Here is a 23,351-nt window from a genome sequence, read left to right on the forward strand (position 1 = left end):
TGAGAAGGCATCAGGGAAGAATTCTGTATGACATTCTGCCAGAGTTATCTTTTGGTTTGCCTTTTTTAGTAATATTTGACTCACATTTTCTATTAATCTTTCTTTCCATTTCTCTACTTTTAATGTAAGATTCAAAATAATTCTCACAGAAATTGCTAAAAACGTAGATGCACCCTTACTTTCGATCTACAGGAAGTATTGGTATGAGGACTGGACCATCGACCTAGTACAGGTATACAATGCTCTAAGGGGTTATAAAAGAGCCTGCACTGGTGTAGTGTCTCTTGTTTCCTGTCTGTTTAAAGTCTCTTATAAGGAGATTACCGCTGAAAAGTATGGCCCCTTCCAAATGTTGCTCACGGTTGAGGGGTTGGATGTACTGACTGATAATGCTGTGCCAGTACCAATAGAGCTGACTGGGCAACCAGAAGTACAGACTCTCTTTGAGCCTACTCAAGTCTATAAACAAAGGTGCTCCTGGATTCACATCTCAAACCATTTCACTCTGCCCTCCCTTGTTCTCTGAATTAAGTTGCCTTTGTATGTTTTGTCAACTGTGTTGTCATTGACCGCCTAAGCTACTATGATGGGATTCACTCCCAAACAAATGGTAAATGTGAGGTTGTTTTTGACAAAACCTTCATGTACCTTTTAAATCGGGAAGGAATGTTACTGTTTACTGAAGCAATAAACAACAAAAATATCAATAAAATTTGATGTTGCATTGCTGTTGGAACCTCAACCTCAAAGCGTTTTTTGGATATGCAAAAGGAAACCAAGAACACCGGGAGGAGTAGTGACAGTTAACCACAAAGATTGCATCTAGATCGTATTGTGCATGCCACCGTGACAACCCAGTAGTTGAGGGACAGGGTGCGAAAAGACCTCTGGTCATAGCTTGCAGATGGTCTATCTGAAAGATAAAGAATATGTAGATGCATTGGTATTCCTTAGAACAAGCATTTTGTAAGGAGAAGCCTCTGTCCCCACTTGTGTATATTACTCTGTGGATTGCATAATGTCTAGGTATTTATTTTTATTTTTAATATAAATTTAAAATAGTGTTCACTAGGCTCATGTGCACTGAAGTGATACATACATGTTGGATAAAGTTATACACTGAAGAGAAAACAATCATTTGGAAAGAAACTTCAACAGGTAGGTGAACATCACATAGTGAGTAATGTCACAAGGAGCCAAGGAAAAACAGCTACTTAAACATGTATTGTGTAACTAAGAAGGTAAATGGATAAATCAATTTTTATTTTGTTGTTGTTGGGAGTGAATTTATATAAAATACGATTTCATTTTTATCAAGTAATGCCCAGACAGGCCCCTGTTGTATTAGAGGTGATCATGCTATTGTCCTTAGAGCATTCAACTCCCTTTCTTAAGAAGACTGAGTTCTTCCATAAATATCGTAGTCACTGTATTTTATTGAGTGGTAACTTTGTTATGTTAAGCATAAAGCACGTGTCTCTTGATGAATGTATAAAAGAGTAGACATACCCACAAACCATCCATCATCACATTTCTCCATAACATCAATGATGTCACCCTCTCTCAGCTCCAATTCATCTTCATTTCGTGGACTGTAGTTATACAGAGCCTGAAATCTTAATAAAAGAAGAAGTTGTGTTACAATTAACATCAACCAGCAAGAAAAAAAATCCAATTGGATGAAAAATGTAAGACAATGAATACTATGGGCCGTATTCACGAAGTTAAATGTATATATGTAAATGTACTCACATATAAACTTACTACTGCACCTACTAGTAACTTTACACCACTTTGTTGCTATTCACCATTTCCAAGTGTAAAATTACTACTACAGCTATCAAATGATATGTTTAGTAAAGTATTAAATAAATAAAATATATTAATTTAAACTATAATTATTATTATTTACAAAAATAAAAATCCACACTCAATCTCACTTTTATAATTTAATTATTATTTAGTAAATGTTGTTGAAACATATTTGTTTAACATTTTTTAAATAACTGTATTTGCTTTAAGTTTAAAAGTTATTTAATTATTTTTAAACAAAAAGTTAAATATTTAACAAAAAATTAAACTGAATGTAACTTTTAACACTTAAAAGATATATATGCATTTTAAAACTCAAAATAGTTTAGTTATTAATCACTATTTATCAAGGAGTGTTACTTTAAGTGGTTGCCTCCATTGTTTTTTATGTTATGTTATGTTAAGTTACGTGTACTTGTAAAGTGCACTATGACCCGCGTATTCTGGTGCTGACCAGGGGTGTATGCCTAGCCCTGCCTTTTGAAGTTGGTTAATGGAAAAGAAAGGTCTTCAGTTTCTTGTGGAATTCAAGAAGAGTGGAGGAGGCTCTGATGAGGATTTGGAGGTTGTTCCATGCTTAAGTAGTGAGTATGAAAATGCCTGTCGTCCTGATCTGGTTCTGTGTATGTCTGGGCTGTGTGCAAGTAGGAGTCCTACAGAGCGGAGTTTTCTGGGTGGTTAGTTGAAGCAGATGCGACTGTTCAAGCAGGTTGGGTCGGAGTTGTTTAGTGCCTTGAATGTTTGTAGGAGGAGTCTGAATTGAGGGATTGTGTAGTGGGAGCCAGGGTAGTTCTCCGAGGTGTGGTGTGTTGTGAGTTCTATGTGGGAGGTTGAGGATGAGTTTGGTTGCTGAGTTCTCGGCTGTTTTTAGTCTTCTAGTGAGTTGATTGGTATCCCTGACGTAGAGGGTGTTTGCATAGTCCAACTTGCTGGTGACTGGGCCGTGAGTGACAGTTTTTCTAGTTTGGAAGGAGCCATTTGAAGATCTTCCTCAGTATCTTCAGAGTGTGAAAGCAGGGTGCAGTGATGGCACTGACTTGTGCGGTCATGCTCATTTTGCTGTTGATTATTCAGAGGTTCCTGGTGTGGGTTCAGGGTGTGGGTCCGAGTTCGGCCAGCTACCAGATGGGGTCCCAACATGAGGTGTTCTTGTGAATATCACTACTTCCGTGTTATTGGTGTTGAGCTTAAGAGAGTTGGCTTTCATTCAGTTAGCGACTTTGGCCATGTGAACCTGTTTCTAGAGTTGGAGGTCTTGTTGGAAAGGGGAGCATAATGAGCTGTCTGTCATCTGTGTAGGAGAGGGTGTTGATGTAGTGTGCATGAATGATATTGGCCAGAGGGATCATGTATGTGTTGAAGAGGGTCGAGCTGAGCGATGAACCTTGAAGTAATCCGCAGATTAGTTCTATGGAATTGTGTTTAAGTACCTGTGAGTGGCACGTGTGGTGCTAAACTTACTCCAAGACTGCGATGGAGTACATTTACTACTGGTTTGGGTCCTTTTTGCTGTAGTGACTTTAGAATGCAGTTTGTGAATAGCAATGGGCTTACTCTTTTTTAGGTTTGTATTTGAATTTGCACGTCCCTGCCTGTACCCCTTCCTTAGATCCTTCTTGTCCCTCACATATCCCCTCGCGTTAGTAGCATTTTGTTCTGCCACTCCCCCACATTCCTTCCACATATACTACTAAAACATTTACCTACATGTGCAAAGATAGCTGCAAACATGTGGAGATCCTCTGATAGAAAAGATAGAAGAGTTGGAGGTCTCTGCACATAGGTATGTGGATAGCATTTTGTAGTATGGATGTAATACTTTTGTAGTACTATTGACCATACTACAAAGAGCAGTTTGTGAATAGGCCGCTATGAACAATACAGCTATTCAAAATCAATGAAAAATGTAGAATGGAACCACAAGCAGAGTCTTTACTGAAGTTTGTATAACAGATGGTGTATCACTGACACCTGTGTCAATCTAAACAGACCCTTGTGAGAGTAGACTCGGATTTAGTCAAGTGCTGTGTCAACACAGCCCAAACTGTATGGCATTAAGACTGTCTCACTAAGCAGAAAAATGTGGTGCAATTGTAGCTGGCACCATGTTCATTAAAAAGGGGGACTGCTAAACTGGCGCCATCATGGTGGAACACAGGTCCTGCATGTGCTTAAGTCAGGGCCCATTTCTTGCTGTGTATATTTCAGGAGTGGTTTCAGATGCATGCAACCTTGCATAGGCACACTGTCGGATATGCTGTTAAGTGCTGCTGTAAACTGCACACAGGAGCCCAAGGCCCTCCTGAACAAGTGCTAAACTAAATTCCCCCAGGCAGTCAGCTTGGTAACTCTTCACCTCCTATCACCTAATTACCAGCACCAGGTAGGCCTTTTATTCCACCTGACATTTCCACGATGGGCTGGGGCTCTTGGAGGCTGCGTTTGATAGCCTGGGCCAACTCTGGTGCCTCTGTCACTTTCCTCAGCTCTACAGGGTTATTTGCAACAGACAAGAAAGGCTTCAAAAGAGAGAGAGAAAGAGAGGGAGGAAGGCAGAGGGAAAACGATCTGATTAGAAGAAAGGAGAGGCGTAGAGGTAGAAAGAATAGATAGGTTGAAAGAGAGAGAGCATGAGGAGATGAAGGGAGTGAGGCTTTTTTTAAAGCATTTTTGCCAGGGATGCCTGGTGCCCAATTAAATCAGTCAGTATAGGAACAGGTTAGGCCCAACACAACCGAGTAAGACTGTAGGACTGAGAAACATGAGTAGACAAAAAACACAAACACAGGTAATGGGACTGTTAGTATGTTACTGCAGGGCTAATATCCCTCATTTATTGAAGGGGTCTCCGATTAGATACTATGCATACCAATGAATCATGATTACTACCCAATGACATGGAGTCTTCCAGTAATCTCAGCAAATACAAACTTGCCACCGGAGAGTATTAGTGTTTGAGTATACAAAACTTAAAACCTTATGTCTACTTACGGTTCCCCAACACCATGCATATTTTCAGGAGACAAGGCAGGACGCTGAGGCTGGAATGAAACAGTGAAAAATGTAGTAAGTGTTGATCATTGTCTTCAAAGCCTGAGCTTGACACCATGTTTTCCAGAGGATCAGAAAACAACATTTCCACAAATAAGCAAAAGAACAAAAAAAGGACTCGAGATCAGGTGATGGGGAGGACTCTTAAAAAGCGGAACTGAATACAAGCCAATCTCTCTAAGTGACTTGCAAGATTATTTTAACCAACAAGCAGCTTTGTCACAGTGACCGACTATCTCTACTAATGCTTTTCCAGTGTGGAAGAAAGAACTTGCTGCTTTCATTATTCCCTCCAAATTATGCACCTTACAGTGCAACTACAGAAAGAGTCTTTAACCTTTGTTATTCAAGAGTAGGTCCCAGCTTTATAGCAGCTCTATAAAGTGGGCAGGGAGTGGCATGTAGCCTTAAACATCCTTAGGGAGGTCACTTGCCAAAAAACCCAGAGCTATTACGAATGTTGCCCACTCGAGTACAATTTTGGCTCTTATGAGTCTCCTTTAAAGGGAAGTACTGTAATGTCACATTTTAAGCAGTATCCAAAGCTGGAATTAAAAATTCTGATCGAAAACCCACTTTAACAGCACAGCGATACAACGGATGAGTCAGGCATTGCAAACGTTTAGCTCCTAATTTCCCAGCTCCCTCTATGCACCACCCACTGTTAAGCATCACGTCAGCACAAACACGACATGCAGCCGTTTCGTGGACAGACTTACTGGGAAAAGCTCTGAACACTTTGCAAATGAATGAAACTTACTTACTGAAGCCCACAAGAGAGGCATGGTTGTGTTTCCAACGCCCTCGGAGCAGGGCCGACTGCCTTTTCTCCACGCAGAAGCACACATGCACATTTCTAATCAATTTGTAGATCATACAACACAACAAAATTCCTTGTTTATCTGCCCTTTCTGACTCATTGGTGCTTTCTGGTTTCCTTATAAACATCTTATGCGGGGCTCACCCTCACACCAGCATTGCAAAATGCAACATATTACATGTGATACAATTTTTGTGATACAATTTTTCAATAGCACATCAAAAACGCCTGAATACATACACAATTTCTAGCATTAACATGCACGCACAACTGATAGGTGGAGCCAGTTACGTCTACATTGTGGCAGATATCAGAAGTTCTACAATTGGCAGCGGAGGAGTTAGTCTAAAACACACCTGAAAATCATTTCTGCAATGGACACGTAATACCGATTGATCAGGATAATGTAAACAATGAGAGTGGACAAAAGCAGACAGCAGCAACATTGCTTTCTGCAACACTGAAGCACATCAAGCACCAAATAGACATTAACTTTAAGCAATACATGTGAAATAGATGATTGCCTCTCCTTCAGACACAAACTAGCCGTCCCAAAGTTAGGGTAATGTGCCACGTTAGAGATGCTGTCTCCTGGTGTCCTGCATGTGCATGCATAGAAGCGGAAGAACTACAGATCTGCCGGAAGTACATGGCTGAGTCGCCCCAGATATGACCAGTTAATTCTACTGTTGTTCAGAGGCTTGAGTTTGTTGTGTGCTAAAAGTGTGGCTCACAAAGGCTTTGTTGGATATAGATAAAGGCACTGTCACCAAGTGAATACACATCTCAGTAGTTCAGGAAGATCATTGTGAATTAATTACATTTTGGGCTTGGCGAGCGTAGAGGAACTTCAACAAGAACTAGTGAGATCTCACTCGAGAGAGAGTGCCTCAAAGAGTGCTTGTTCTCACAGGACAGTGTTTTCTGTCCCAAACATGAGTCTTAAGTAGCAAAGAGGAACGACACACAGGGGAATTAAGGTTATACTACATTGTAAGCCATCTTGAAATTGGCAGACAGAAGCACTGTTTGTTGTTTACAAACACTTGCAGTGTAAATTCCCACTGGGGCAGCGCTGATAATCTGAGTGCAAGATATGATAAGTGCAAGGGAAAGACATGATGACAATTAGGATACTGGATTCATGGCACTTGTGTAACATAATATGCCCAGTAAGCAATCAAGATATCCCGAAACCATGAGAAATACCGAAGTGTAAGGTAGGACTCTGGCACTTTTAAGGATAACAAATTAACCAAACCATTGGTCCACGTCAGTGAACTGAATCAGCTTTTTGTCATAAATTCTCGAGCTACAAGCAAGCTTTATCATACTATGAAAACAGACGGCTAAGATGTATGGTAAGCTATAATGTATACTACTCTACAATCTTTTACACCACTTTTGGCCTTGTGCCTTTTTTTTTAATAATGTCTGCCTTCTACTTGCTTTACTTGGAAGAGACATATGGTATATTTGAGGCCACTACATGTCAGTCCCCTAATGTTCTCCTTTAAGAAAGTGCTTTACATCTCAATTCCAGTAGCTCAATGTGGGTCAATCAACCTGGTCAACAACTACTCAATGCCTCACTCACAGTAGAAGGGATACAAAGCGACTTAAAGAAAAGAGTGCTGCAGAGATATAGGTCAGGAGGAAGCAGCACAGCCCTCTGCGGCACACAAGCTACATCCCTCCCCTTTTGTAAATGTTTGCTCTATTTGCCATACACCAGTTGTAAAATCATCACTAACTAACAACTGCGTTTCTTTCACATAAAACCTGAATTATTGTATTTAGATACTAGTTTGTACAGTTTATTATTAAATGAGGAAAGTAAAAAGTGAATTACTTTTCTGTGCTTCTAAATGGTCAGATCATTATAACGATCCTTTCAGTTGTGTCTGGAAATAGCCTAACCCAGAATTTCCAACTCACTAGAAGCAGGAGTTTAGCAAAACAGTACAGTCAAGATGCAAGTTTGGACCTAATCTATGTGTGTTAAAAACTGAAAGCCAGAGGCTGGTGATACCCAATATATGGGTAAGTTTATAAAACTTATGTCAGAGTGGTTAAGTGAAACAGATGATGATAAAGACGGTTTTAACAGCCGCCCTACATATACGGTCAGTATTGTGATTCAATGCTGGCATGCACGCTCTGGGTAGAGACAGCATTGCTATGGCAACAAAATATTATTTGAAGTAGAGCAGAAGCATCTGCAACACATTCCTATTGCAGCAAATAAGATGAGCTGACCTGAGTTGGAAGTAAAATAGAGTAACCGTGCCCACACTCTGCCTGCATTGTTAAATATGGTGCAACCGCTGCAAGATATGGCCTGAGAGACATTAACTGCTTTATTGTACAAGCAGACATTAAACAAGCAAGCGTAATAGTAACTCATGACCTACGTAAGCCCCAGTTAACTTTCACTGGTCCCGAGTGTGAGTTAGGCGAGGTTAGGTGAGGAGATACTGGGTGACCAGGATTAACGATACTGGCCATTACCTCTACAACCAACTAGATCCGTTACAAGGCAATTCGTCTGGACTTGGTATTTCCCGGTCAAATTCTGCTCGGGGTTCCCAATTCCAATGCTCTAGGCAGGTGGTAAATTTCAATACAAGCCTGCTGGTGTTATTGGCTCAGGGAAGGGGAGGATGCAGCCGGGTAGTGGAGAGTGGGTGTAAGAGGCCTACACCTGTGCCTTAGATGGGGCTCAGGTGTGAGCCAGAAACATAGACTGGGCTGGACCTGTTGCCCCCATTTACTTCCCAACTTGTAGAATGGTTTGCACCTACATCTGAGGCTTACCCTATGCACCACAGTTATGGCAAAGAACTGAAAACCTTCTTCTTTACCTACTGCTTTGCCCTTACAACCCCTCCCCCTGATGAACAACCATTCACCTTAATCTTAACGATATGTCACCATATGTATTGAATTACATGTCTTCATTGACGTGAATCTGTTTTAATGCCTGCTCTTCCTTTGTGATCTGTTTCACTCTGTCCATGTTTAACCATCTCTCCCTGCATCTGTTACCAGCACGCTTAAGGTCATTTCTTATCCTATGTAATACTGTTCTGGCACACTGGATTATATCTTCACTCCATAAATACCCACAATAAAATAAATAAAATTAAACTGAATTAATTTATTACTCACACTTTCGCAATTTACTCAATCATTTGTGAAGATAACTCTATACATTCTAAATATATTATTTACATAAGACTATCCATAGAACAAAAACACTGATATCTCAAGCAATGATAGCACCAAATCTACGCATGTACAGCATATGTACAAAATGTTTTTAACAAACGAATTGTAGTAAACAACTCAATATTTGTGAATCTCTTGCATGGGCTTTTGTGTCTCTTGTTTAAACCATGGCACAATAAAACATGGGATCCTCCACAACCTATACCCTTTTTACCATTAACACACTGTTTATGGCTAATTGATCAAACCATCCAATAGTCTATGTAGTATTATATAAACCTGAGTTTGCTCTGAAAAATGCAAAATGTGCTACAAAAGTTATATATAGTTGTAGGTGACCAAAGACCTCCTATGAAAACAATAATCATATGTCATTTCTGTAGTTGTCACAGCAGCCTCCGTAGGCACAGCACTCAGCCTACAGCCTTTAGCTTCTGGGAAAGCACATTTACAAGCATGCTAACAGCTGTCATCCAAACAGATCGATCCACCTGTTCACTCTCAGTGTTCGTAAAGAAAGACCTCAGAGAGACAAATCAAGCAGGAATCAAGGACATGTCTAACCATTTTCTTCCAACAGGTAGCAAGGATTCACCTAAGCGTGTTTGAAATGTCTATTGTGCCAAGCACAAGTTCCTAAAGGATAGATTGGGCATTGAGAGATACCCCTAATAAGTCCCCACTTTCTCATCTCCTCCTTTTCTGGACTGGAAAAGTGCCATGTAGGAAGGCGAAGCTTCTAAAGTAGAGTCCCTTGAAGAAAACATGCAAAATGAGAACCAGCTGTTGTCTGCTTTCCAACTCTAGCCACTGCCAACCGATTTTGAGTCTTCCTATTGGTATTACTTCAGCAGTTTGTAACAGAGAGAAGGGCATCCTAAAATGCTGGGGAGAACCACCACATAAACGATGTAGGTAATATTGTGAATGACGCATCACAGGGCATCTCTAGTATGTATATTGACTGAGATGAGGCCAATAACCAGATCAGACTAGTTGTATGTGTCTCAGCCCTGGAGGTAATTACAGCAACACTGCCAACATTACACTATATGATATATTTCATGCCTTGGAAAGGAAAGGAGAATCGAAATCTATCCTCAGATATGTATGTCCAGGCAACATTTCAATAAAGCACTATATCAATAAATGGACAAACTAATAATTCAGATAACCAGGGATGACAAACCAGCCAGCATTACATCTCTGTGCATGATCATGATTTATGCAGGCCGCAGGAGTCACTCTAAGAGTTAGGCAAATGTGTCCTACTCCACAACCAATGACCTGAACTGCTTTTAACAGGATAAGTCACCCCGAGCTCATGTGCTTTGCTATATTATCCATTTTCGCTGACACCAGTAGCAATACAAGAATACCTTTGTTACTAAATCCACAATCTACTTTCACGCTCATCCGGCTCAGGACTATACTAGACTGACAAGGATTTTCTTTCAAATTAACTTTTAATTGTGATACCATTAACTAAGAAGTTTATCTATTTAATACTGCAACAAATTCATCTGTAGATAACAGTGCCAGATGGTTCAGACTTAGGGCTTCATTACGAGTCTGACGGAGGGAATTACTTCATCACAAACGTGACAGATATCCCGTCCACCGTATTCCAAGTTCCATAGGATATAATGGAACTTGTAATACAGCGGGCGGGATATCCATCACTATTGTGACAGAGTAATCCCCTCCGCCAAACCCGTAATGAGGCCCTTAGTGAGCTAAGCATATTTATGTCATACATTTGAATCTGCCTTTTATGGGAATGGTAGAAGGCATTATCATTTAGGGGTTTAGCTGCATTTGTAAAAATAAAACATTTTCAAAGACACTTTTGGATAATAGCATAGTACATTCATTTTGTTTGAAGTATCATTTCTTGTTGGGAGTGGTAAACATATTGGCAATATGCTTACCTCTTCCAACAAGAAATGATCCTACAAACAAAATTAATGTACTATGCCATTATCCCCTTAGTGCTTTATTTACACACTATGCCACTGCTCCCTACTGCTTTAGTCACACAGAACAAATCAATATCTCCTGAAAGGCTACAATTACTTTATTATTCCTGGACCGATGGATTTCGTAAAACGCTACGCACATTAGGGGTGTGCAAAATGTAATCCTTTTAGTGGAACTGGAGTAAATTTTTAAGTGTAGACATTGTGAATTTGTGAAAATCATTTTGCATGTCAGGCAACATTCTTGCACCAAAAAATAGTGAGTCTGTTTTCCACCAGAAAAAGTAAAATTACAGGTTTTTCATTCACTAAGTGCATTTCAATTATTATGCTGATAAAAAAATCTGCATAAACTCAATTTGCAGCTCTTGCTTAGCCAGAGAAATAATCTTGTTCTTTGATTTTGAAGAACTCTCCAAAAACAAAAAAAGTAAATGTAAATGTGAAAAAATTCAAACTAAAAAAAGGAACGCAACTCTTCCTTGCTGAATCGTCATGAAAGCACCCTTCATTATAACTCCTTGGAATTATATATGCATTTTCGTGTAGTATCTGTCATTAAAGATGTTGTTTCTATTAAATTATTGGAATTTGGCTATGGAAAAATCTAATCTTAAGGTGCGTTTGGTTGGATGGTGTGTGTGAGTGGGTGTAGCAAGTGCAGTATCTAGATTTTTTTCTAATATGTGATACTATCGTTCTAAGATATAAATGACTGCCACTTTTAATGAAATTCAGATTTAATATCTAATTAGGTGTCACTGTTTTAATAAAATAGAAATTAAAACAAGAGTTTGTATGGTTTGCTTCAATCGTCTGTTTTTAAATAAATCAGAGGTTAAAGTAAGAGGTTGTATTTTTGATTGAATATCTTAGAATTATTATCTGTTGATGGCTAACTAGTAGTTAGTTTTGAACCATTTTATTATTTTGCAGAATAGACATCCAAAGCATTCGTAATGCGACTGTAAGAAGCAGATACTGATTATAACAATGCACAGGGAGGTGTGCATCCATGCTGTTAGATTGAAGCAGGAGTTTCTGGTTCTAACCTTGAACTTGATGGCTACCTAGTCAATGATTTTTAATTATATTTCACGATAGTTTGCTAATAATATTATAAAGTTATTTAAAAAAATAAACATTAACAGTATTTTAAAATCTAAGTGACGTACGAGAATAAAATTATTCAGACATATTTGCAAACAAAAAACATCTTACAAATGAAAGCTGCTTGGGCTTCATGTGCTTGTCCTCCAGCTGTACTCACATTTACACGCTGCTTATTCCGTGCAGCACGAATCCAATATCCAAAACAGAACTTTATCTCCTCAAGGTGACTTCTGAGTTAATAATGACAGAATGTCACTCCAATCACCATGCACATAATAGGTTATTAACAGAGGTATCCCTCTCTCATTTTAGCACACAAAAGGCATGAACACAGTTCACTACATTTCCATCCTACCCTGTGTGAAACACTGTTTGCCCTGATGGGCGAGTTGCAGGATCTCCTAGACATCACCGGGCTACGGGGAGGTTTCCCAACCACAACTATGTCTGCTTTATAGCCAGCCTGGAAAATATACAGCAGTCTGTCAAATTATTTCTTACTTCATGCTAACAGGCACATAACTTTCCACTCCAACATGCACCAAATAGCACACTGCAAAGCCATTTAATGAGATGTGTTGTAGGTAGAACACCAACTGTAGCTTCAAGAATGTATCCAATAGTATTACTGGCAGGCAGCAAATCATGCAGCTGCAATACATAGCTATATATGCACTTAGTGTATGTTTGCATTTTCTAAATCATAAACCTTGTACCACAGGGTTACAACTTTCAGTTACAGCCAAAACCATTGATTCAGTGCTCTGCATCTTCATTCGTTTCAACCTGCCCTGATCTGCAAACAATTGAGTGGAGCGTATTCGGAGATCCGGTGGTGTTGTGCGGTGTTCCATATTCAGTGGCTGCTCTCCACCTAATCATGGGAGCTACCTAGAGTTCCCTGCTTCCTTTTTTTCTATTATTTATGCAGCACTCTGAGCCTAAAAGGGTATTATCTATCTATCTATCTATCTATCTATCTATCTATCTATCTATCTATCTATCTATCTATCTATCTCTCTCTCTCTCTCTCTCTCTCTCTCTATCGGTGTTACTTCTATTTTTAAATAAATATGCATTAACGTTCCTTTATCTTGATCTGGGTCCTAAGCTTCAATATTCAGGATTCCGGCTAACAGCTCGGTTATCACTTCCTTTTCCTTCCACTCATGGCTTAACACTTAATTTCCCCAGTTTGACCTTTTTCCAGTGCAACTGCGGATGGCCAGCCATCAAACCTCACCTCCCAGACACTCCTGCTCTCTTCTTCCTTCTATTCACAATGAGATGATCTCAAGTCCCTGGCCATCACCATTCACTGGACAAAGTATCCTACAGGAAAATTCCTAAAAAATACATTTATCACGTTGATTTACCCAAAAAGATTTTCCAGGACTTATCTTGGTTATCCGTTATTGAAAAGTGTTTTAAATGTGAAAGAGTCCAGTTGTGGAATTAACACTATTTTGTTGTTGGCTTTAAACTCAAGAGTGAATGCAGCAGCACGTTAAAGGGATTAGCCATGAGGCAGTAAAATAAAGCATACTGTCCCAGCACAGTCAGTAAAAGACTTATAGTTAATGATTTACTTTTTAAGACACATAGATGGCAGAAGCATAAAGGATGCCTACTAACCAGCTCCAAAAGCCACAATATGGCAGACCTAATTGCAAAGAACACACACAATCTTATTTCTAATTAGTATTGTTACAGCATCACATACAACTGCTAGGCAAGGAACAGACTGAACAGGTTTGATCTTGGGTTATTACAAGTCCTGTCCTAGACATCCAGGCATGTGAGTCGAATGAAGCCGTGTTTGCACTTAACAGAGTATTTGAAAGGAACCAAATGTGAAGTGTTTAAATAAGATGCAAAAGGCCATCATTCAGAGAACACAAATACAGTGCAGCAAACGTAAGAGGGGTTCTTCATGGGCCAGTGCTACAGGTGCTAAAACTCTGAGGCTACCACCGACCTCACTTCCCTAATGTGTTGTGCATTCACATATTGCCTTTTGACAATTGTACAACAAACAAGAACTAGACTCAATAGCACTAGCAAGACACTCCAGGCCAGGCAGTCAAGAGTAGTGAGAAGAATTATTTACTCATGCCCTTCAACCTAAAGTCTACAAATGTGTAAAAACTGCAATAATTCACCCTAAATGGCTGCACTCATGATTTAATGCTACAGGACACTACATGATACTTCAATATCTGTAGAGAAGCTTTCCTGATGTGTTAGTTTTCATTTTTTGAGAACAGGTTCTTTAAATAATTCTTTATCATCTTATTTTCACTCACACTAATGTGTCATGGCTTTCTACTTTTCCTGGTAGATTGTAAGCAGTTACTTTCCATTGTGATATATTGGTTGCCTCTCTTGGTAACTTCGCCTGCTTCATTAGCAAGTTATGTTTAGTCATGTTTGATTGCTGTAAATCCTTTCCCTGTGGACCTACATAGTATGAGATGCTTGAAAGCAACTTGAGGCTTGGTTTATCTAGTGCAAGACAAATCTGCATAATCTCAATTAGTTTGTTTTTCTCATTACACCCCACATTTGAAAAATCATTGCCTTTCTAGTTGTACATGGATCTGAAATCCTGTTGGGGTGATAAGAGCTCACAGGTCTGGCATATATTTGGGCACTGGCATTTGCTGTAGACCTATTTAATATTATCAAGGTAATTTCTCATATTGCATTCTACTGACAGGGGTGAAAACTTTTTGGCTTAGCAGGACATACTGTAAAGCAACCATACAGATACATGAAGCAAAATAGGTTACTGATATAAAAGAACAGCATAAGGGTCCTACATCAGAGAATGCTGGCTTGACTCTATGTGAAATTGCAGAGTTGATAGAGTTAAAAATGGAAGCCTGAACTTCTACTCCAGGGTTAAAACAGAGACATATTAGATATTTATGTGCGACTTTCCAATATCATATGTATTAGGAAATAGAGGGGCGCTTGATCTGTTGAAATGCTACAGGTTTGTGCCTTAGATGCAAAATATGGAAACACTTTGACAGTTAGCCCACAAAAGTGACAAGCGAATTCCTGCAAGAATTTGCCCACAATCAATAGATTAGCACTAAATAACACAAAATGATATGTATTTCCATGTTGATTCCTATTCTTCACAGGCAAAACAGGAAATACTGCTTTCTTGTCCTCTTCGTGGTGCACTGAAGCTTTGTCAGATGCTGTAGTTATCTACAACTTTTACAAACATTCACCAAAAAGGCGATTTTGTTACTTAGAGGAACATTTAGGAATAGTGGCTTGTAGGCTACAATTGAGTTAAGTAGCCCAATTTGTTAAATAAAAGTACAGCACTTAACAATGACATTTTCTCAACGTTAAAACTAGCCTATTTTTACCTATAGTAGATATGCTAATAATATATAGCGTGCCAGCTTATTTGGGAGCCTTATGCAATCAAACAGTGGTTTTAACTGACTTCTATCTATATTGCAACTTGCAATGCGTTAAAAGAGCATTTTCCGACTTATTCACGTTACCAACCTCTGCAAGATTGGAAAGCTCAGCTTACCTTGCCAGGATTGAATTGTGTCACCTGCAAGTCTGAACATATGTCAGTGTAGAGCAACTGACGCCTTCAGCAATCTTGCGGTCTAGCCTAAGCTGTTTTTTCATAAAATTATACCACGTTTTGAAATTTAGATATTCAATTTTAAATTGAGATATGCATGGGAAAGTCCAAATTTATAGAAACATTGTTAGAGTTCATATAAAAATGACCTTGAGAAGCAGTTGACTATTTTCCAACGTGATTCTAAACATCCTGCTGTTAAAGTCCCATCCTTCTTTTGGACTAACCCAAGCTTTATGTGATCTACCAAATGATGAGGTGATCCTTGGGATGCTTAGAAATGTAGGTGATATAAGTACACCATCAAAACTCAGAACAAGTATTTATTTAAGCACCTTGGTTATATATTCTGTTGATGCACACAACTTGAATGCAGACAAGCAGGACGTATAGTAGACAGAAATAGTGAGTAATGTTCACTTAACAAAAAAAGTAACACTAAAGCAAATTGGTATGCATCCCATTTCTTATTTTGCTTTTCATTTCAGAACTATGTTACTCAATCCTAACATGGGTGTGATATACAGACTATAAGCCTCATAACTAGTTTGGCGGAGGGGATTACTCCATCACAAACGTGACGTATATCCCATCCGCTGTATTACAAGTTCCATTATATGCTATGGAACTTGAATTACAGCAGGTGAGATATCCGCCACGCTTAAGATGGAGTAATCCCTTCGCCAAACTCGTAATGAGGACCTCTGTTTGTGTCTTACTTTTCTTGATCCCCACTAACTATGTCTGCAGACGACAAACCATAGGTTTGATAGTATACTCATGCAACAATTTTGACCATCAACTGAGTTAATCGGACTCATGTAAAACTATCTTATAGGAAACATGTTCACTTTTCACCTTCTAGTTTACAAACTGCTCAACAAAGTATTTGCCAGATCAGGATTTTGCTATTCAGACGTAAGTACAGTTTATGAAAACATAGAATGATTTTTACTTCAGCAAAAATGTGATCTTTACAACAGATACTCTAAACTTTTTTTTATTTGTTCTGTTAAGCTAAGCTCTCTTTGATTTCCAAAGCCATGCATATAAGCGCTCCTGTACCCATGGTTCACTATGAGGTTGTTTTGCTAAGAAGTTATTTAACATGTTAGTTAATTTGATGTTGAACAGGTTGCTTATTTCAAGTCACTTTTAGAGGTGCTCAATTTCTAATGTGTTCCAGAGCAGCGTAGTAGCCTCCAGACATGCACAGCAAATTCACACGTTGCAAACTTTGTTACCTTCAGCAGTGGAGACCGCGTCTCCTGCCTGGATGGCAATTTGTGAAGGAGAGACGGTGAGTGGGAAGCAGCAGATGTAGACAGTGCAGAAACAGGTTCCGTGGGAGGTGACTTGGCAAAATGAGATGGATGATTAGAAGAAAGGTGGCAAGGAGAAGAAGCAGGAGGTGCTTGTATTCCAAAGGACAGGGATGCTTGCTTAAACATTTAAGAGAAAAATACAAAACTTGATCAACAGCCGTTAGCTGAGAGTGCCAGTGGTAGACAGATGCATACGAGTGAACAATGGGCACAGGCACAGTATCCTGCAGGGAGACACAGAATATGAATAACTGGGTAACCGGATGCTCCAGCTATATAATTAAAGAATTAGGAAGTGTTAACATCAAGGGTGCTTTTCACCACAAATTAACTTAGATCGCTGTCACCTGCCTAACATGCTGATTAGATTAGGATTTTCTGAAATACTTTCCCAGTGTCTACCTTTTATTATAAACTCAACCTCACAGTTATGGAGCATTTTCAAGCATGCACAGTAAACGGGTTGGTCAGAGCTACTGTTGGATCATCAAAATCAGCTTTATCTCCATCTATCAAACTTCTCAAACTTCTTGGAAATGGTATCAAGTTAGGTTATGTCATGGGAATTATGACTAGTCTGATATATTTTAATGACAATTTAGATCAAAGGAATACTCGAGATATATAGGGCTTGATTACGGTCTTATTGAATGGGACACTCCGTCACAAACGTGATGGATATCCCGCCAGCTGTTTTACAAGTTCCATAGAATATAATGGAACTTGTAATACGGAGGATGGGATAGCCGTGACCTTTGTGACGGAGTATCCCATCCACTAAGGTCGTAATCAGGCCCATAGTGTTGTTCATCTGGAATAATGATTCAGCCTTGAAACTGTGAGTACTCATTGCATGTCACCTCAGTAGCAAGGGGACTTCATCAATTTTTGTCTTAACTGTATTTTTGCCAATTAAAACATGGCTGCACAAAATGCCAGAAATTATATTTTTAGGGTATCTACACCAAAATTTTTAAAGGAGAGTGCAAGTGGCATCAAATCTGACATCATCTTGAATGGGAATGCCATTTTTTGTTTTAATTTTCATCAAAAAAATAGTGATGTAGCTACAGTTTTAATGTTATTCTTGTCCATGCCATCCCGAACTAAAGCCTAAAGTTACATATTGTAGAAATAGATAACCAATCTGCCGCTCATGCAAAGGTCTCTGGAACCCCAGAATCACTTTAAAGCCCTGTTCTCTTAATTAAGGCTGAACATCTAATCTGAGATCTTGTTTTGGAACTAGTGGAAAAGAGGAATAATTTGAAGGCCACCATCCAGCTATTGGAAGGAACATCGGTATTTTATTGTAAAATCCCAACTGCTGCATCGCAGTACTCTAATGTTACCTCTACCGCTGATGCTTGATACTTAAGACACAGATTAAGGATCCACTTTAGAGGATAACCAAGTCCAGTAACAATTAGTGGTACTTTTGTCACTACTCCAGGCAATTAAGACCTACACTAGTTGTTATCAGCTAACAATTGTGGCTGATAACCAATAAGCTGTTTTTGGTACCAATATGAACCAACTATCAACTTCCCAATCGTTGTTGTCCTTTTTCCAATGATTTCTTTGTCGTTGATCCAGTTAGAATCCACTGAGATGATAAATTAATTGCTGTGTAGTTCATACCCCATGTTTTAACACGGAACTCATCTGCATTTGGGTGCATCGGCTATTTGCCTCCCTGGTGATACATATGTGAGCCACAGTAACATACTGATGTGTCTGCCTAGTCATGCATGCGTGTGTCACAGTGGCATACTGATCTGTTCCCCAACTGATGCCGGCATGCCCCAGTGAAATACTGATGTACTTGCCTAGTGATACATGCATGACCCACAATGACATACTGATGTGCCTCCAGCATGAGCCACAGTGACTTACTGACGTGTTCCCCTAGTGATACATGTGTGAGCCACAATGACATAGTGATGCATCTGATTAGTGATAAATGCGTGAGCCAAAGTGAAATACTGATGTGTCTGCTTAGTCATAAATGCCTAAGCCACAGTGACCTACTGATGTGTCTGCCTATTAATACATGTGTGAGCCACAGGGTCTTACTGTTGTGTTCTCCTAGTGACACCAATGTGAGTCAGTGACATACTGATGTACTTGCCTAGAAATACATGCATGACCGACAATGACATACTGATGTACCCCCATAATGATTTGTGTATGAACCACAGTCAATACTCATGTGTTCCCCTAGAGATACCAGCACCAGCCACAGTAAAATACTGGTGTACCTACCTAGTGATAAGTGCATGACCCACAGTTATATTATGCGACTACATCAGTAGGTCATTGTGGGTCATGCAAGCATCATTAGACAAGGACATCAGTATGATGTACCCACATAATGATATGTGCCTGAGCCACAGTGACATTCTGGTGTACCTGTCTAGTTGTACTACGTGACCCACAGTTATTTACTGATGTATCTGCCTAGTGATACATGCGTGAGTCACAGTGACCTACTGATGTACTTATCTAGTGGTGCGTGCGCGACCCTCGGTGACAAACTGCATCCATCTTTGACAGTGAAAGACTGGCAAGTGAATCAATGTGATTTTCGGCTAAGGCAATGTAAGTTCTGCGGCTGTGCCTTCATGCTAGACTATCCTCCTAGCCTATCTCTTGTTGTACTTTGCACTCTGTTTTCATTACAGCATTAAGTTTGATTCTATGTGGGCAACGCATTACAAGTAGGTATACATAATTGCTTGCTTATGTAAGGGTTTACAGAATTATAACAACTGACTACATGGATCCCTTGGATACACACTTTTGAGTGTGTGACTGGGTGATTTGTGGAACGTATGTGTATTGAACCCATTCTCCACCAACTTTGCTTCCATGACTGGATGATTGGGAGACACTGAGTTGACCACACACTGGCTTCGATTTCAAACTGGGATTCATAGGTGCTATGCACCACTGGGGGCACAGGATAACCCCAGTTCTAGTTCAGACGTGGTGGAATGAAATTCACTATGCAATTCAGGGCTGCAACGTATTACACTCACATGCATTAGTGTGTGCCTTTTTGCCGCAGTGAAGTGACCAAGAACTTGGAAAATTCACCTAAACACTAGTACATGTGTTAAAATATAACCAAAACCATCTGCTGATACCAGATCCTTTGCAAATATGGTTGAACATTCCAGTTTTTGGTAGTAGGTCTTATGTGTTAGTTTTCAAAAGATTTTCAAAATCAACGCCCCATTCACAAACAAACAGGGAAACGTTATCAAACAGGGATTGAGTGAGAAAGTAGCAGGTATTTTTCTATATAGGTAATTTAGAGACACAGGACTGTAAAACTGATTTTGATGGTTCAAGTTTATTAAACTCATTATCTCTGCCAAGAAAGGTGCCTGCTGTGAATGTTGGGTCCCTTCCACATATAGTAGCCTATGCCTATTAGCCAACGGATGGTACACCTCCTCAAGGAGTGCTGTTGTGCCACACCCACATGCGCTGAATTGAACTGAAACTCCATTGTGGTGGATATGCTTGTTTACCATGGGAAGGGCAGCAGTAGAACATTCATATGTCACAGATCAGATCTCTATCCTGCCGTACATGCCACATCAAGAAGAAGGAAGTGGGGAGCGGTAAGATAAAAGGGTAGAGGGAGGGGATGTGAGCTAGGAAATAAGGGCGGTGAACAATGACAGTTTCAAATGACTAAGAAGGCAGGCATGCAGCTTCAACGAATGAACATTGCTCAAGTGAATGCACATATGATGGGATATGCGTACACCAAACAGCAGCATGCTCACAGAAATCCAGTGTTAGGCACATCAGCCTTCCCCTTACAAAGAAACCAACTCCAAATCAATATGAATTAAAAAAATACCTCTGAAATGACTGAGCTGGAATCTTCACTAGATACAATAGGCTGGGCTTGCACTGCTGTCACAGATTCTACGCTTCCACATTGGTCGTCCTCCTCTATGTAAAGTCTTGGAAACTGCTCTGTTAGGTCGGGCCCACGCCTATAAAATTCAGGATCTTGACAATCCAGCTGACTCCCTTGGATGATGGACAGAAGCTCCTCGCAGATCTCTTCTTCCTGCTCATCAGCTGTGGTGAGTGCCTGTGGTGTGGGCACTGCTTTTGGAGAGCCTGAGGAGGCTGCCTGACAACCCATTGTCTCGGATACTTTGATGACCTCAGGATAGCTCGACATTCCTTTATCAGAAGGAGACCCTTTTGACTGTGTCTCCTGTAAGTATTTTTCTTTTCTACCACTCTTTGCTGTGTCATCATACGCACTAGCTGCAGAAAATGTGCCATGAGTCTGGGCTGAGATAAGAGGAGGTGAGATGGGCGACGATGTGGAAAAAGGCTGAGGTCGGGGAACAGAAGTGAAGAACAGTGTCTTTGGTGAGGTAATTGGAACAAAATGATCTTCTTTTAACCTGAGCTTGACACCTCTCGAGGGCACTGGTTCAGTCTGGGTACTTTTTAATGCCAAAGAATTAAGTTCTTCCAAGTCAGAGAAAAAGAGATTAGGAAAAGGTGGTGGGGTAGGGGAAGGTGTGCTCAGAGGTGACAACCCAACAGTCAATGACAACCACTCAGTGGTGACAGCTTGTAGCTTCCCCTTATTAGGCTCTGTGACAAGTGGCATGCCAGGCCCAGGTGAAGGACAAGGAGCACTGAGCCTCGTACTGGAAGCCAGCTTTAGAAATAAAGGAAAAATTGAAAGTAATCAAGCAGGAAAAATAAAAAAGCAGCATTTGAACAGAACTGGTTGACAGCAAACAGAAATCAAAGACGCTCAGTGGCATATTCAGGATGATATGGTAGTTATTTCAGGAAGCACACATTCTCTGAACACTTGCAGCATGCATCAGAGCAGCAGGGAAGACCTTTGAAAAGTGAAACCGTATCAAGTTCCCGCCAGAGGCTTAAGTGTCACACGCCGGTGACAAGTCTGAAACACACAGCACAGTCTAAATGTGATCAGATGGTGTCCTGCCCGTTGCTGTTCTGTCTGTAAAGTTCTCTACTTTGAGTCTGTCCAAAGAGCTTAGGTCAGACACCTCAAGGCAATAGAACTGGGTAGGCAAGGGTGACGCTGATCACCATGCAAAATCAGTGAGTCAAGTGGGCAGAAAAACAAACCTGTGCGATGGGCTCTGCTAGGCTTAGCTATCTTTACTTTCTAGGTGTATGGGTACTATTTAAAGTAAATGTGTTCACAGAACGGTAGTGTAAAGGAGCAATACCTGCAGCGAAGAAGTGGTAATATAAAAAGTAGATATCGCTGCCTTCTCCTCCTTGTGTGATACCTGTATGTATGCCTACACCTCACTTTCATGGCATGCACAGCAGTGAGAGAAGCCAAGAATGCACAGAAGGTATCTCCTACTTAAAGACAGCATTAGCTGAATGCAGGCTCGAGATTAATGTTTTGTTTGCTGATGCAATCAGACAACAGTAGCCACTGTCTTATTTCGGAAAAATGAAACATGCTAACTCTGGCGTAAATGACTGCTCAATTCCTGATCACGTCAAAAAGTAGGATTTTACCAATATACACAATACCGTAATATGTACCCTCATTTCATGGGGAATTATTTTATTTCTCTGCCAAAGTCAGCTTGTGAGACAATGGGTTATGTGAATAAGCCTCTTGCAAAGAGTAAGAAGCATTGTCAAAACCAATCAGCCTCAACAATGAATCTTATTGACTTTGACAATGCTTTTTTTTTGCTTTAATAGCCACTGCAAATGTGTGTGCTTCTGCAGAGGCCATCTTGAAATTGGTTGTAAAACACAATAAATGAATTCAAGGCCGCCATTTTTTAATGTGTTGTAATTTTTTAACAAATGTCATCAAAAGATGACTGCCTTTGATTTGTGCACATCCGAGGCAACCAGCTTTAAATGGGGTTTGTATATAAGTGAAGCTACCACAATCATGGTGTCTGCCGAATATACACCCACACGCAAAGCTGTGGGCAGACATTTGAAGTGGTAAATAATAATAATAATAATAATAATAATAATAATAATAATAATAAGTGCCACCTACCACGTCACAAGGAAAAATTATCACTGCACAAGGGGTATTGTAGGGTATGAGGCAGCTTATTGGGGTAAGGTGGAAGGAGTTGGGGGAAACAAGAAGGGTACAGGGGAACAGGGAAAGAAAATAGGCCCTCTGAGAGACTGCAAAACAAGGTCTGATGTGAGCAGAGGAAATAAACATAATTCAATCCAAACACTGAGGCCAAAATGCTACTGGGTAGGACAAACACAAAAACAAGGAAGAACAATCAAATCAGAAGCAGGAAAGTAAGAAAGATAAAAACGCCATATAATAGTGAGTAAGGGGCTGACCCAATGTAACTATAAGTAAATGTAAT

General features: G+C 39.9%; 1 protein-coding gene across 31 annotated transcripts in view; it reads right to left on the reverse strand.

Annotated features, from left to right (window-relative positions):
- The window catches only part of SORBS2 (sorbin and SH3 domain containing 2), a 673,099-nt gene that overhangs the window by 26,458 nt on the left and 623,290 nt on the right, over positions 1–23,351 (reverse strand). For 21 of the 31 annotated variants that reach the window (XM_069199937.1, XM_069199955.1, XM_069199945.1 and 18 more), the window contains 3 exons: positions 20,831–21,658; positions 16,873–17,070; positions 12,275–12,469 (listed from right to left, as the gene is read on the reverse strand). In XM_069199937.1, the coding sequence (XP_069056038.1) occupies positions 12,290–12,469; positions 16,873–17,070; positions 20,831–21,658 (1,206 nt within the window). In that variant the 3' untranslated portion in view covers positions 12,275–12,289. Of the gene's footprint in view, positions 1–1,509; positions 1,617–4,803; positions 4,854–12,274; positions 12,470–16,872; positions 17,071–20,830; positions 21,659–23,351 lie in introns of those variants that run through there. The other 10 variants (XM_069200010.1, XM_069199993.1, XM_069199974.1 and 7 more) reach the window with 1 other exon arrangement.

The sequence above is a fragment of the Pleurodeles waltl genome, chromosome 1_2 (assembly GCF_031143425.1).
Source record: "Pleurodeles waltl isolate 20211129_DDA chromosome 1_2, aPleWal1.hap1.20221129, whole genome shotgun sequence".
Taxonomy (NCBI): Eukaryota; Metazoa; Chordata; class Amphibia; order Caudata; family Salamandridae; genus Pleurodeles; species Pleurodeles waltl.